Source organism: Excalfactoria chinensis, chromosome 2, assembly GCF_039878825.1.
Source record: "Excalfactoria chinensis isolate bCotChi1 chromosome 2, bCotChi1.hap2, whole genome shotgun sequence".
Lineage (NCBI taxonomy): Eukaryota > Metazoa > Chordata > Aves > Galliformes > Phasianidae > Excalfactoria > Excalfactoria chinensis.
The window spans coordinates 141,598,869-141,610,872 of NC_092826.1; the positions used below are offsets into that span (position 1 = coordinate 141,598,869).

At 40.6% G+C, this 12,004-nt stretch overlaps 1 protein-coding gene across 8 annotated transcripts in view; it reads left to right on the forward strand.

Annotated features, from left to right (window-relative positions):
* SMARCD3 (SWI/SNF related BAF chromatin remodeling complex subunit D3) overlaps positions 1-12,004 on the forward strand; it is a 90,336-nt gene that overhangs the window by 55,860 nt on the left and 22,472 nt on the right. For all 8 annotated transcript variants that reach the window (XM_072330181.1, XM_072330176.1, XM_072330180.1 and 5 more), the window contains 5 exons: positions 2,287-2,409; positions 4,191-4,286; positions 4,794-4,895; positions 6,462-6,623; positions 7,459-7,556. In XM_072330181.1, the coding sequence (XP_072186282.1) occupies positions 2,287-2,409; positions 4,191-4,286; positions 4,794-4,895; positions 6,462-6,623; positions 7,459-7,556 (581 nt within the window). The remainder of the gene's footprint in view (positions 1-2,286; positions 2,410-4,190; positions 4,287-4,793; positions 4,896-6,461; positions 6,624-7,458; positions 7,557-12,004) is intronic.

The following is a 12,004-nucleotide window of genomic DNA, read 5'->3' on the forward strand; positions in this document are numbered from 1 at the left end:
AGTGGTGCCACGCCAATGTGTTACTGTATTCCTGATGGTCTTCTTGGCTGAATAATTACATGCTATCAGAAATTGTGCCAGCAGCCTTATGGTACTATGCTACTTGTAACTAGTTAGGGCTGAATCGAGCCACTGGGGTAAAAGGCTTATGATTTTCAACAAGAAGAGGCAAAATGTGCATGCAGCATACAACATCTTTGGCAGATCTGACTGTGTTCTGCAAGTCAGGTCTAGAGTTACTGATTGTGACAGCTGTGATGGCTGACACCTGATTGCAGTTTACTCTGTAGGCTATTTCTAGGGGGTGTTGGCCCAGATGCAGAAAGGGAGGCTGGTATTTGCTGTTGTCCTAAGGGTTGCTTGGCCTGGTAGATCTCTCAAAGGGAGGGCAGGTGTGGGAAGGGGGAGATTGTGCCATTTGGAATGCGGGCTGGAGGGGCAGGAAGGATTGGAGACAGCCTGATCAAGTAGGAAGCACAAGCAGAAATGTGGAGACTTCTGAGAGAGAAGGCAATGGCACAAACACAGCTGGATCTTAGAGATCAAAAAAAAAAAAAAAAGAGAATTTTCTGTGTCTCCCTGAGAAGTTACCCTAGAGTCTTCTACATCCAGCAGGTTACTGAAGGGTGCTAGACTAATGGGAAGCCTAAAGAAATGAATCATCACCAACAGCATTTTAGCAGAGAAAGCACAGTTTACAAACACTTGAGATTTTTTTAAAAAGTTCTTTTTAAACTCCAACAAATGTGAGCTTTTTTTTCTTTGTGCTCCCTTCTTCCGCTTCTAATGACAATTTTTATTTATTTATTTATTTATTAGATTTAAAACCCCTTTCATACTGGAATCCTGTTGCAGTTGCTCTGTTTCAATATGTACTTATGAGTCAGGAGCAAGGATATTTCTCTGTGCCTCATGGGTGATAACTGCAGCCTTAACAATGTTGTAATTTTTTAGTATCTTTTGGATCAATATCTAAAGACAACCTATTTTGCTTATCAGTTTGAATGTCTTCCTTTGGCAGAGATTAAAGGCTCAGCTTTCTACCATACTTATAGATGTCAGTGATACCTGCAGCTTTAAAGACAGCCATTGCTTAGAATTTTTATTACTAATTGTTCTAAGTTCATTTCTGATGTCAATGTATAAGAAGAGGGCTGAATCATAGGGGTTACAGCGAGGAGAATATTATGTTGTTAAACTTGAGAAAGACAACTCATTGTTTAGTACTGAAGACTGTACATCAAAGAGAGGGGTGTAGGAGAAACAAATTATATCCAGACTCTGGATATTGACTGGGCAGGAAAAGTATAGGGACCAGCAGGAGGCCAGCCATGAAATGTAAACCGCATCCAACTTGTGTGTGAATTGAAAGAAAGAAAAATATCTTAAGGGGTTAGCAAAGGGAAACAGGATAGTATGAGGGAGAGATCTTTTGTATTTCACAGTGGAATTTGTCATTGTCATTAACTCAGTTTTAGGAGGACTGTACAAGGAAGCTGGAAACTGAAAGCTAAGAGAAAGGAAGATATATCAAATATTCAGATGCGAGCAAGGCCTCCTTCTATTACAGAATAGTGATATCTTAGTGATGATGTGTCAGATTTTGGAGAAAACAGACACAATTCCTACTTACATATGGGCAAATATGAAGAGAGAAGGAGTTGCCAGGATAAAAAGAAGAATGGGGATAATGCCATTGGAAATCAAAGGCGAATAGAAGTGAAATATCAGTAGAGCATCCAGAAGGAGCTATTAAGAAAGAAGATTGCTTATATACATAGAACTGGAATTGCAATGTGTTTGATTGAAGTGAATTGGAATAAAAAAAGAGGGCTAGGAAGCAGGGATGTGCCAGTGTGGATGTCAGGGCAGGAGGGTGCTGAGGATTATACCAGACTGTACGTGACGGTGGAGGTAAGATGGGGCTCAGGGCATGTAATTCGCAGCATTAGCTGGATTTTTTTAATGCTATTTACAAATCTGAACTGATTCAACTATGAAAGACGTTCATGTAGCAGGAGATGTACAATTGAATTCTAGCAATCTAGCTAGTATCTAGAAAGGAAGGGCATTATATTATGGTGCTTTTCTTAGAATGACATCTCAAATATCTAAACCAGAAGTGCAGGATCTGTAGTCCTCATAGATTTGGCCCTGCAGCCTCCTCTCTTTCTCTACTTAAAACATATTCGTATACATGCCAATTCTCTACTGAAAGCCTTTCCTGTGGCTACCTTGATTGCTGGACTTAACCTAGATATGTCCTTTTCTCTTTTTGTGTAACAGCAAAAGCGGAAGCTGAGACTTTATATCTCCAACACATTTAATCCTGCAAAATCTGACGCTGATGACTCTGATGGCAGCATCGCATCATGGGAGCTTCGAGTGGAGGGGAAGCTCCTGGATGATGTATGACTTACTTGTGCTTCAGTGGGGCCAGCAAAGAGAGATTGTCCTGTAGGGTCATGGGCTTTACTAGGAACATTCACTCGGTCAAGACATCTCGAAATGGCAACATTGGCTTATTGCAGCTAGAAAAGCAGTATGTCCAGAAGGAACGAGGGATACAACCATAAGGGTAATGTTGGGGGGGGCAGCAGGAAACAGAGCAGACTTAAGGACAGAATGAATGGGTAGGACAATATAGGAAGAGTACTTCTTCAAAGACATGACAGGATCCGGGCCATGGGAGGGATGACAGGTCAGCCATTGTACCTCATGTGGAGTAGGACCACAAGGAGAAGAGCATTGTTCATTTTCTTGAGGAGTGCAAGAGGATGTATGGATGGTCAGAGCGAGGATGGAAGAAAAGTTTTATTAACTGAAACGATCAGAAACATCTGTGATGGTTTTCACTTTCATTTGTGAAGACTGGGCTTTTTCAGTAAGGGTGTCAGCTATTTACATAGACTTTACAAGCTGGGTATTTTGTAAGATAAACAGAGAAAGCAAACCATTCAATGTGTGTCTATTTAAAGATAACAGTGTGTGAATCAGAATCTTGCTAGAAAATGAAGGGTAAACAAACTGCAGGATCTGGAAACTGAAGTTAGACAAATTTGGATTAGAAATTAGACTGTATGATTTAATAACAAAAAAAGAGAACTTTGTTTTTATCATGGCATCTCAGTTAATGGCAAATTTTAAATTGAAGAAGGATGTACTTCCAAATAACTTCTAGTAAATAATAATAAAGTCATTGAAACCTCACCTGGGGCACTGCGTCCAGATGTGGAGTCAGTACAGGAGAGACATGCACCTGTTGGAGTGTGTCCAGAGAAGGGTCACAGAAATAATCCAAGGGATGGAATGCCTCTCCTACAAGGACAGGCTGAGAGATCTGGGGCTGTGCAGCTTGTGGAAGAGAAGGCTTTGGGGGAGCTCTGAGTGCGGCACTGCAGTATCTGAAGGGAATTGTAAGAAGGAAGACTCTTTAGTGAGGTCTGCTGTGCAAGGAGAAATGGTGTCATACTAAAGGAGGGGAGATTTAGACTGGATATTAGGAAGATACTGTTCACAATAAGGGTGGTGAGGCACTGGCACAGGTTTCCCAGAGAGAAAGTGGATGCCCCATCCCTGGAGATATCTGAGGTCAGACTGGGTGGGTCTCTGAGCACCTGACTGAGCTGTAGGTGTCTCTATTCACAGCAGGAGAGTTGGACCTGATGGCCTTTAGGGGTCTCTTTCAACTGAAATGATTCTATGAATGAAAGAAACACTGTGGAGTGTATTGTCCAGAAAGTGAGATTATGTAATCATAGACCTCCCAGCTTTTAATTAGACAATATGAACTGTAGAGTAAACAGCAAATACTACTAATTAGATGAAAGGCAAAATGTAAAAGGAGATACTTAGTGTATGGCTAATCTGTAAGACCTGCTGCTATTTGAGAATTTAAACAGAGAATTTGGCATTTATGAAAAAATGCAAACTTAAAAGGCATACAGTGACCTTGGTCACATTGCAAGACTTCATTAACATAAGATTAAGAGAGTCAAGGAAATTTTTTCCCTTGCTGTGTACTCTTCTATCACTGCTAGATTTTTACGTTTCCCTGTATTTGTCAGTTGGAAAACTCATTTAGACTGGTCACACTTGTGATCTATATGAGAAAAGAGCCTGAGAAGAAAGCACATAACACAGACTATTATATGCAGTCTAAAACATTTATGTATCTTCTGATTATACAGCTCAGCAAACAGAAACGGAAGTTTTCATCTTTTTTTAAGAGTTTAGTCATTGAACTGGACAAAGACCTTTATGGACCTGACAACCATCTTGTGGAGGTAGGAAATTCATGCACCTTTGCATACATATACTGTACTAACAGAGATGAACAGCTACGTGCCTGTTACCCACCTTGTTACATTGAATTTATTATCTTAATTGTGGTGTTTTCAGAGGTTTCAAAATGTTACTCATTTTTTGGAATGTTTACTAACAGAATCTATTTAGTATGAAAACATAGGTGTAGTAGTGATGTAATTTGCCTCTTAGAAAAAGAATGCATGTAATGAAAAAAAGTGTGCGCATTTCTCCTGACAGATGAAGCATACTAGCATCCAAACAGATTGTGTGCCAAAACAGCCTTGTGAGGGCAGAGCAAGATATGATGTAGGTATTTGGTTTGGTTTTCAACTGCAAGATTTCTGAGGGCTTACTGCTCGTCTTGTTTTTGCTTGAAGCGCTGTGCAAGGTGCACCACTGATGGGCACAGAGAGTTTTCTGCACCAGTGAAAAAAAGACTAACCTCATTAATTTGCTTTATTTATTAATTTATTTGTTTTTGGCAGTGGCACAGAACTCCCACAACTCAGGAGACTGATGGCTTCCAGGTGAAAAGACCTGGTGATGTCAGTGTGCGATGCACGTTACTCTTAATGTTGGATTACCAGGTCAGTGTATGCTTTTGTCATGGAAAATACACCCGTTATGACATACTGCAACAGAGTAAAATTATCACATCGCATTCATCAAGAAACAATAAACGTGGACACAATGTCACATTGCCCAAAGAGATGATAATTATACCAAACTGACAGATCATTTAAAATATTTAGAGGACACATCAAATGAGTTTCTATTATACTCTGTCAAAATACTCTTCTTGGCATGATGATGATTAGTATCACCTGCAGAAAGAACATAAATTGCCACTTCAGACTTCTTGCTAAATAGTAAGGTGAGATGCATGTGAAGGGGAGGTTTCCTGTATCGCGCATTTCAAAGGAATGGCTGTAGCTGGAGGTACCGGAACCAGCTGTGCAGCTGTGGCAGTGTATTGTCAGAGCAGAGCACACAGTTTTCTGAGGCTGTTAATTTTTGGCTACACTGTCACTCTAATCTGGCATAAAACAGGGCCTGCTGTGGAATAGGCTTATCATTGCTCTCAAGACTGGTTCAGCATTCCTGCTTCCTCTTTTTTATCAGTCGTAGTTCTATATTTGAAGGGTCTGTACTGAACACACGTGCAAAGTAAGAGATCCACTTCAGAGCTAGCAAAGCTTAATTCCAAATCAGTTTCCTGATTCCAGTCACAGGAAACAAACAAAACAACAAAAAACAAACAAACAAAAAAGAAAGAAAGAAAAGTTAGGATAGTCTTCCTAGAATAGAAAATTGTATTAATTTTAGTGAGTGTATGACCTAACTGAGGTGCTAATATAGTGGCAATCCTTATTGTTAGGTTTGTTATGATCACCATTAGCATAAAAATTTGTGCCTTTAAGTATGTTTTCTTCCCCCAAAGTTTTGTCTTGTTGTAAGTCTGACTTTGGGTGACCTGAAACCCAACAAAATAATCCTTGCTGAAGAATGTACAATTATGAATACATGTGCACTTGTAGAGGCACCAGCGTACTTAAGGAATGTGTATTATTGAAAATGTAAAGCAGGGTAATTGAAGAGTTGTACCATGGAAGTCAGCAGAAGAAATAGATTCTGTTGACAAGTTGTAATCAGGTGCATTTTCTAATATGCAACAGAATCTTGGAAACACGTCTGAAACGAAAGAGTGCCGAGGGAGTTCCTTGATGGGAGGCAGTTGGTCAATTATTAGAAATAGCAGAAATATTGTCTTGAATTCGTGCTCTCAATTTGTGGCTAACCTCCAATAGTTCTGAGGCAGGATCATTCCTCTTTGTCTTCCACTCCCAAAAGCCAAATTGTGCATAAGAAGTAAAGAGGAAAACTCTTTCCTGACTCTGCGTGCAACTCATTACCTAAAGCACATGATACAGATAGCCCGTTAGCATAGCATGTGCAGTGTCCCTCTTTCTTTGCAAACACTAGACATAGTTTTTCTATGGTGTCGGTGCACATCTGAGCAATTTCTATTTATGTGACTTCCACCACTGAAAGGGATGCTTCACCTGTGGAACAAAGTGCCCAGAAAATTAAAACTCTTATCTATGTCTATTATTCTCTCTATTGCCATCTCTCTCCTTTTCATTTGGTTGCAGCCTCCACAGTTTAAGCTGGACCCACGATTAGCCCGTCTGCTGGGGATACACACGCAGACCCGATCAGCTATCATCCAGGCTCTCTGGCAGTACATCAAAACAAATAAGCTGCAAGATTCGCATGATAAGGAATACATTAACTGTGACAAGTACTTCCAACAGGTAATTCCTCTTTAGACACGGCATCTCTTTCAAGGCAATCTGTAATATTCATCTGTAAGTTTTGGATGGAACAGAATTTCTGAATTTTCTCTTAATAATTTGCAGTCTTCAGTACTGAATGGCTTTCAACAGACATTACAACTCATAAAATAATAAAAGTAAGCAACTCCCCCATTTGCCAGTGCTGTCAAGAATCCGATGATTTATGACCTGCACAAAAGTTGTAGCCTTTCAGGTAGAAAAACTCTTTTTCGATGTCTTGATTTATGTAATTTTTTTGTTTGTTTGTTTTGTTTTTCCTTAGAGTAAGATGGTATCTCAGTAATGTGATAAAATCTGCTGCTTCTGAATACCAGATCATATGTAGAGCCTTTTTCGTCCCTTCTTTTCCTCCATCTATGAAAGGCAGAAGACATGAAAGATGATTAGAAAAGCGAACTTTTTCTTAAATCTGCTTCAAATTTTAAGATACTCTCAATGATCTGCATGATGTTTTCAGACTCGCACACTAAGATTTTTTGTCTTTCACAACAACCTCTATAATTAACCACCAAGACTGCTTTCTGTAGAAAAGATTACATTTATTAAATAAAAGTGATACTATATGGGCTATCATTATCTTAACTGACTTTGTTTTTCTGTAGCTTCCAGAATACCCCACTTATTTTGGAAGTTCTTAAAGGGAAGGTTTGCAAGCAAGGTGTAACATCTGCATTTGGCCAGGAGACAGAACTATAGCTTGCAGAATCCCATTACTTTTGAGCCAGTGGTTCATTTTCTGCCTTAACTACAAATTAGATTTCGGACAAGGATAACAGAATTTTTTGTATTTCAGATTTTTGACTGTCCGCGGCTAAAGTTTTCTGAAATCCCTCAGAGACTGACTAACCTGCTGCTGCCACCAGATCCTATCGTGATAAACCACATCATCAGGTAAGCTGGTCAGTCAGCTCAGCAGTCATGTGCAAAACGTGCATAAATACAGAAACAGCTACTGTAGCACAGACCAGAATTCAGGTTTTCTGACATCCTAGTCAGCGCCTTGGACTTCATGAGTTTATTCTCTTTGACATTCTGGTCTATATAATTATGAATTATTTTCAGTGGAGTGGCACCATTTCTATAGGACAGTGTAAAACTTCTCACTCTTTTTATCCATACTAAAATAATATTAAGAGTTGACCAGATTTCTTTCCTAATGGGAGAAGAACAAATTTGAATCCACTGGCGGGAAAAAAGGGGGTTGTAATATAATGGACATTCATTCTAACTGTGCAATTATTATGTAAAATATTGCAGTCTAATGGTTTCAAATACAGTGGCCAGTCCCTGCATGTTTGGTGGGGATTGGATCAGCTGGTTTGGGTGCTAGTCCTACTCTAAGAATACAAGCTATACAGGGATTTTCTAAAGAGTTAATCTAAAGGATGCCAGCATTTAGAGAAGGCTATTACAGACAGGGCAATGAGCTTCCTGGAATCCTTGCCAAAAGAGGCATATTTTGGGCATGGTTCATATACAGCTTTACGTATATGTAGGGCACATCCAGCACATTCCATATTTAATTGACAACATGGGTGGGGGGAAGAGATTCTTGAGGATTGCAGACTTGCTGTTGGATATTTCAGTCTTTTCTAAGTTCCTTTGTAGTACTGATCAAGTTATTTTTTGGAGACATGGCAAAGAAGTCCTGGGGGCGAGATCATTTCTTTCAGCTAGAAGCTGAAGAGGAGGATGCTGTTTATAGTAGTATTCTCTGACAGACTGTGTGCACCACACAGACCTAGGCAGTATTATGCTATAGTGAGATAATGCTGTGGATAGGGGAAGTATTAATTTGCTGATAAGGGGAAATAAAAAGTTTGTTGAAGGGGTAATGGAATGCTTGTAGTCTCAGGCAAAAAGTAAAAAATAAAAAAATCTGGAAGGCACTGAATTTAATGAGAATAAGTAGACTTAGACTACTAAAATCACAGAATAAAGTAGGATAGAAGCTAACACTGGTCATCTAAGGCTTCCCCACTACAAACTCAAAGCAGATTCAAATCATATCAGATTTAACCTGTCTTTGTCCAGCTTGTCTTTGAACAGAGTCTCACAGACCCTTTCTCCTGTTCCACTAAGTTAAATTGTTAGCAGTGAATGTAGTCAATCACTGAAACAATTTGTCAGCCACTACCAGGGATTTTTAATTGCTGGTGATGTTAAATATATATGGCCTTCAGATTAATCTTTAGGCCTATCTTGTACAAGAGGTTCCCCTAGATTAGTCATTGGTTTTAGGTTTTTAGGATGTACACAGAGATGAAAACAAGATCTATTCTAATCTCATTGTAGCATTTTAGAACTGATGTTCAGATGCAAACCATCCCCAATTTTTGAGATAGAAAGCAACAAAAGAATAAAGAAAAAGAATAAATTAAATATAAATAAACAGCTTATAATTTGAATAAATACTTCTAAATGGTATGTATCCTGAAAGATGCCATAAAAAAATATAGAGTGCATAATAGTTTCTGAACTATGCAAAACTGAGTGCATCAGATTTAAAACTCACAGAAGTAAAATCTTATGTAAGCCTAAGCTGGAGCTGGAGCTATTCTTCTTTGCTGCTGCCATATCCGAAATTAGAGGTAGCATTTTCCATTCATTTTTTTGATCAGTTTTAACTTAGAGGTTAGGGAAGGCCCCTTACCTATGCAGTATGCATTGTGGAGAGCAGGTGGAAAAAGTGTGTCTGGGAAACTTTATCTCACTTAGATGTCAAACAGAAAGAAAGGTAAAATGCAAAATAGATTAAGAGTTGCAAATGGTTTTTCATGCAGAAATTGCTTAACTATCAACTGCAATGTGTTACTTATTAACGAAATCTCCGCCAGTGCCAGAGGAGTGATAAGTAACTAATGTGGTGCTGAAAAAGCATACCAAGATCAGTCTTGGATACTGGAAGCCAATTGATACTAACTATAAGAGAATGGAGTTAACAGATGTGTGATAAATATGATATATTTGGGAAAAAGTATAGCTTCTGTGACAGGAAGGCATGACTGACTGTATTTTTAGAGGAATTTATCAGGCATCTGGATAAGGGTGATTTGCTTTATAATAGAATTAAGAAATTAGAATAGTTCAATTGGAGAGACTTAGAAAAATTTTAGTCCAACTGCCTGACCACTTTACAGCTAACCAGAAATTAAAGCATATTAATGAGGGCATTATTCAAATGACAGACACGGGACATCAGTCACCTCACTAGGAAGCCCATTCCAGTCTTTAACCACCTTGACAGTGAAGAATATTTTCCAGTCATAGAATCATATAATTGCTCAAATTGGAAAAGACCTTAAAGATCATCAAGTCCAACCCTGACCTAACCATACTGCCCTAACTCTAACAAGCCTCTGCTAAATCATGTCCCTAAGCATCTCATCCAAATTGTTTTTATACACATTCAGGGATGGTGACTCAACCACCTCCCTGGGGAGCCCATTCCAATGCTTAGCAACCCTTTCTGTAAAGAAAGTTTTCCTGATATCCATGCTAAACTTACCCTGGTGCAACTTGAGGCCATTCCCCCTCATCCTGTCACCAGTAAGAAAAGACCAACCCCGCTCTGCTGCAATCACCTTTCAGGTATTGAAAGAGAGCAATAAGGTGTCCAATCAGACTCCTCTTCCCTTGATTGAACACAGAATCACCGAATCACCAAGGCTGGAAAAGACGTACAAGATCATCCAGTCCAACCATCCACATGTCACCATTAATTCTCATGAGACCATGTTGCTCAACACAATGTCCAAACATTCCTTGAGCACCTCCAGGGTCGGTGACTCCACCACCTCCCTGGGCAGCCCATTCCACTGATCACTCTTTCAGAGAAGGAGTATTTCCTAATGTCCAGCCTGAACCTCCCGTGGTACAGCTTGAAGCCATTCAGTCTGTACCTATCACCAGTTACATGAGGGAAGAGGCCAACCCCCAGCTGACAACCTCCCTTCAGGTAGTTATGGAGAGCAGTAATGTCTTCAGTGAGCCTTCGCTTCTCCAGACTAAACGATCCCAGCTCCCTCAGCCGCTGCTCATAAGGCCTGTGCTCCAGATCTCTCATCACCTTTGTTGCCCTTCTTTGAACACAGCCCCGGTTCCTTCAGTTCCTCCTCATAGGGCATGTTCTCCAAGCCCTTCCCCTGCCTTATTGCCCTTCTTTGGACTGGCTCCAGCACCTCAATGTCCTTTCTGTACTAAGGTGCCCAAAACTGAACACAGTACTCGAGGTGAGGCCTCACCAGTGCCAAGTACAGGGGCAAGATGACTTCCCTACTCCTGCTCACCACACCATTCCTGATCCAAGCCAGGATGCCATTGATCTTCATGGCCAACTGGGCACACTGCTGGCTTATATTCAGCCAATTGACCATCAGTACACCAAGGTCCCTTTCCATCAGGCAGCTTTCCAGACACTCCTCCGCAAGCCTGTAGGGTTGCCTGGGGTTGTTGTGACCAAAATGCAGGACCTGACACTTGTAACTCATTCAGTTTACCTTGGCCCATCGATCCAGCCTATCCAGGTCCCTCTGTAGTGACTTTCCCCCCTCTGACAAGTCAGCTCGGCGTTGTCTATAAACTTACTGAGGGTGCACTCAATCTCCTCACCAAAATCATTAGTAAAGATGTTAAATAGAAGTGGCCCCAGTACTGAGCCCTGGGGGACACCACTCGTGACTGGCCACCAGATTGATTTAACTCCACTGACCACAACTCTTTGGTCCTGGCCATCCAGATAGTGTTTCACTCAATGGAGTATATACACATCCAAACTGTGAGCAACCAGCTTCTCCACAAGGATATTGTGGGGGACAGTGTCAAAGGCTTTACTGAAGTCCAGGTAGACCACACTGACAGCCTTACCTTCATCCACTAAGCAAGTCACCTTGTCATAGAATGAAATCACGTTTGTCAGACAGGATCTACCATTCATATACCCATGCTGGCTGGACCTGATCCTTTGGTTCACCTTTAATTGGCCCATAATGGCTCCTGAGATTATCTGTTCCATAACCTTCCCTTTCACCAAGGTGAGACTGATAGGTCTGTAACAACCAGGACAATCTTTTTGTTCCTTTTTGAAGATGAGTGTCAAATTTGGCAGTCTCCAGTCCACCAGCATATTTCTGGTTAGCCAGGAGATGTCTGTCTCCTAGTCTGAACCTTCCCTGGTGCAGCTTCATGTCACTCTTGTGAATCCTATCCTAGAAAGCAGCTCTGCAGAGAAGCACCTGGGAGCCCTGGAAAACTGCAGCTTGACTGTGAACCATCAGTATGTTCTTGTGGCCAAGAAGACCATTGGTATCATGGGGTACATCAAAAAGAGCATGGCCAGC